We start from the raw sequence: 5,000 nt of genomic DNA, 5'->3' as shown, positions 1-5,000 counted from the left end.
GATACACTCTTAAAAATGTAGTAAATCTGAGTAACTGCATCTGGTACATTAATAAATAAAACTGAGTAGAAATAAGTTAAAATAACAATAACAATATTTATAAATTAACTATTTAAGTAATTTAACTTTTTTATTTTTCTTTGAAACCTTTATAAAACAGTATTCCTTACCACCACAAATACATACATGAAATTGGCTTTTATTGAATTTTTACTCAATTATTTTGGTAAGTTTAATTTTTAAGTATTATGTATTCTGATAACACCAAAATAATTAAAACGATGTAGTGCCTTGTAGTAGTGACTTTTTAAATTATTTTTTTTAAAAGGAAGTCAGAGTTGCGTTAATATATATATATATATATATATATATATATATATATAATTTTTTGTTTAAAAAAAAAAAAAAACTAATTATGAGAAGTGCCCTTTATTTCACTTGAGCCCCTGCCCCTCAAAATGTCTGTGCACGTCCCTGCTGATGATACTCAGCTCTATATTTCTTCGCAGCCCGGTGAAACACACCAATTTGAAAAACTAATGGATTGCATAGTCGATATAAAAAACTGGATGACGAGTAATTTCTTACTGCTAAATTCTGAAAAAACAGAGGTGTTAATTATAGGAGCTAAAAACTCTGCATGTAATAACCTAGAACACTGTCTAAGACTTGATGGTTGATCTGTCAATTCTTCGTCATCAGTTAGGAACCTGGGTGTGCTATTTGATCGCAATCTTTCCTTAGAAAGCCACGTTTCTAGCATTTGTAAAACTGCATTTTTCCATCTCAAAAATATATCTAAATTACGGCCTATGCTCTCAATGTCAAATGCAGAAATGTTAATCCATGCATTTATGACCTCAAGGTTAGATTATTGTAATGCTTTATTGGGTGGTTGTTCTGCACGCTTAGTAAACAAACTACAGTTAGTCCAAAATGCAGCAGCAAGAGTTCTTACTAGAACCAGGAAGTATGACCATATTAGCCCGGTCCTGTCAACACTGCACTGGCTCCCTATCAAACATCGTATAGATTTTAAAATATTGCTTATTACTTATAAAGCCCTGAATGGTTTAGCACCTCAGTATTTGAATGAGCTCCTTTTACATTATAATCCTCTACGTCCGCTACGTTCTCAAAACTCAGGCAATTTGATAATACCTAGAATATCAAAATCAACTGCGGGCGGCAGATCCTTTTCCTATTTGGCGCCCAAACTCTGGAATAACCTACCTAACATTGTTCGGGAGGCAGACACACTCTTGCAGTTTAAATCTAGATTAAAGACCCATCTCTTTAACCTGGCATACACATAACATACTAATATGCTTTTATTATCCAAATCCATTAAAGGATTTTTAGGCTGCATTAATTAGGTAAACCGGAACCAGAAACACTTCCCATAACACCCTATGTACTTGCTACATCATTAGAAGAATGGCATCTATGCTAATATTTGTCTGTTTCTCTCTTGTTCCGAGGTCACCGTGGCCACCAGATCCAGTCTGTATCCAGATCAGAGGGTCACTGCAGTCACCCGGATCCAGTACGTATCCAGACCAGATGCTGGATCAGCACCTAGAAAGGACCTCTACATCCCTGAAAGACAGCGGAGACCAGGACAACTAGAGCCCCAGATACAGATCCCCTGTAAAGACCTTGTCTCAGAGGAGCACCAGGACAAGACCACAGGAAACAGATGATTCTTCTGCACAATCTGACTTTGCTGCAGTCTGGAATTGAACTACTGGTTTCGTCTGGTCAGAGGAGAACTGGCCCCCCAACTGAGCCTGGTTTCTCCCAAGGTTTTTTTCTCCATTCTGTCACCGATGGAGTTTCGGTTCCTTGCCGCTGTCGCCTCTGGCTTGCTTAGTTGGGGACACTTCATCTACAGCGATATCGTTGACTTGATTGCAAATAAATGCACAGACACTATTTAACTGAACAGAGATGACATCACTGAATCCAATGATGAACTGCCTTTAACTCTCATTTTTGCATTATTGATACTGTTTTCCTAATGAATGTTGTTCAGTTGCTTTGACGCAATGTATTTTGTTTAAAGCGCTATATAAATGTGACTTGACACACACACACACGTCATACAGCTGTTACACACACACGCGTCATACAGCTGTTACACACACACGTCATACAGCTGTTACACACACACATCATTGAGCTGTTACACACACACACACATCATACAGCTGCTACACACACACACACACGCGTCATACAGCTGCTACACACACACACGCGTCATACAGCTGTTACACACACACACGCGTCATACAGCTGTTACACACACACACGCGTCATACAGCTGTTACACACACACGCGTCATACAGCTGCTACACACACACACATGCGTCATACAGCTGCTACACACACACACGCGTCATACAGCTGCTACACACACACACGCGTCATACAGCTGCTACACACACACACGCGTCATACAGCTGTTACACACACACACGTCATACAGCTGTTACACACACACGCATCATACAGCTGCTACACACACACACGCGTCATACAGCTGTTACACACACACGCGTCATACAGCTGTTACACACACACGCGTCATACAGCTGCTACACACACACACACACGCGTCATACAGCTGTTACACACACACACGCATCATACAGCTGCTACACACACACACGCGTCATACAGCTGTTACACACACGTCATACAGCTGTTACACACACACACGCGTCATACAGCTGCTACACACACACACGCGTCATACAGCTGCTACACACACACACGTCATACAGCTGTTACACACACACACGTCATACAGCTGCTACACACACGTCATACAGCTGTTACACACACACACGCGTCATACAGCTGCTACACACACACACGCGTCATACAGCTGCTACACACACACACGCGTCATACAGCTGTTACACACACACACGCGTCATACAGCTGCTACACACACACACGCGTCATACAGCTGTTACACACACGCGCGCGTCATACAGCTGTTACACACACACGCGCGCGTCATACAGCTGTTACACACACACGTCATACAGCTGTTACACACACACACACACGTCATACAGCTGCTACACACACACACGTCATACAGCTGCTACACACACACACGTCACAGCTGTTACACACACACACGTCATACAGCTGTTACACACACACACGCGTCATACAGCTGTTACACACACACGCGTCATACAGCTGCTACACACACACACACGTCATACAGCTGCTACACACACACACGTCATACAGCTGCTACACACACACACGCGTCATACAGCTGTTACACACACACGTCATACAGCTGTTACACACACACACACGTCATACAGCTGTTACACACACACACGTCATACAGCTGTTACACACACACACACGTCATACAGCTGTTACACACACACACGCGCGCGTCATACAGCTGCTACACACACACACGCGTCATACAGCTGCTACACACACACACGCGTCATACAGCTGCTACACACACACACGCGTCATACAGCTGTTACACACACACACGCGTCATACAGCTGTTACACACACACACGTCATACAGCTGCTACACACACACACACGTCATACAGCTGTTACACACACACACGTCATACAGCTGCTACACACACACACGCGTCATACAGCTGTTACACACACACGTCATACAGCTGTTACACACACACACGTCATACAGCTGCTACACACACACACGCGTCATACAGCTGCTACACACACACACGCGTCATACAGCTGTTACACACACACACGCGTCATACAGCTGTTACACACACACACGTCATACAGCTGTTACACACACACACGCGTCATACAGCTGTTACACACACACACGTCATACAGCTGTTACACACACACACACACGTCATACAGCTGTTACACACACACACACACACACGTCATACAGCTGTTACACACACACGCGCGTCATACAGCTGTTACACACACACACACACACACACACACACACACACGTCATACAGCTGTTACACACACACACACGTCATACAGCTGCTACACACACACACGTCATACAGCTGCTACACACACACACGCGTCATACAGCTGCTACACACACACACGCGTCATACAGCTGTTACACACACACACGCGTCATACAGCTGTTACACACACACACGCGTCATACAGCTGTTACACACACACACGCGTCATACAGCTGTTACACACACGTCATACAGCTGTTACACACACACGTCATACAGCTGTTACACACACACGCGCGCGCGTCATACAGCTGCTACACACACGCGTCATACAGCTGCTACACACACACACGCGTCATACAGCTGCTACACACACACACGCGTCATACAGCTGTTACACACACACACGTCATACAGCTGCTACACACACGCGTCATACAGCTGTTACACACACACACGTCATACAGCTGCTACACACACACACGTCATACAGCTGTTACACACACACACACGTCATACAGCTGTTACACACACACACGCGTCATACAGCTGTTACACACACACACACGTCATACAGCTGTTACACACTCACACACACACACCTGGTCGCAGTGCCACTCTGGACTGGCACACGGTCTCTCGGTCCGCTGCTGTCCACACGCACACGTCTGTAGACTGATCCTCGGACACGGCGCACAGTCACCTGACAGCGAGGAGAGATCTCACCTCAGCTCTTCTGTCTCATCCTATATTTGAATGAAACTAGAAACTAGCACTTACCTATTTTATGTGTTTTCCAATCTATTTAAAATTAAATAAAAAAGCCCTTGCCACGTGTAAAGTGCTAGATTGACTGAGACTGGTTGCAACAACTGCACTGTGGCTCTTGTTTGTTTAATTGCTTCTATTGCTCTCATTTGTAAGTCTCTTTGGATAAAAGCGTCTGCTAATGTGATGCGTGTGATACCTGCGTGACAGGTGTTTGCACAGGTGTGTATCTGGCATGGAAGCATCCGTCTGCAGAT

The 5,000-nt window shown here is 44.3% G+C and overlaps 1 protein-coding gene across 1 annotated transcript in view; it reads right to left on the bottom strand.

The window, feature by feature from the left end:
- The window catches only part of nfxl1 (nuclear transcription factor, X-box binding-like 1), a 51,360-nt gene that overhangs the window by 33,266 nt on the left and 13,094 nt on the right, over nt 1–5,000 (bottom strand). Inside the window, 2 exon segments of the mRNA XM_059547122.1 lie at nt 4,578–4,678; nt 4,943–5,000. The exon segment at nt 4,943–5,000 is cut by the window's right edge and continues 104 nt beyond it. Coding sequence (XP_059403105.1) covers nt 4,578–4,678; nt 4,943–5,000 — 159 coding nt within the window.

The sequence above is a fragment of the Carassius carassius genome, unplaced genomic scaffold (genome assembly GCF_963082965.1).
Source record: "Carassius carassius unplaced genomic scaffold, fCarCar2.1 SCAFFOLD_92, whole genome shotgun sequence".
NCBI lineage: Eukaryota > Metazoa > Chordata > Actinopteri > Cypriniformes > Cyprinidae > Carassius > Carassius carassius.
The sequence above is the reverse complement of the archived record's forward strand: the minus strand, read 5'-3'. Positions and strand labels throughout refer to the sequence as shown.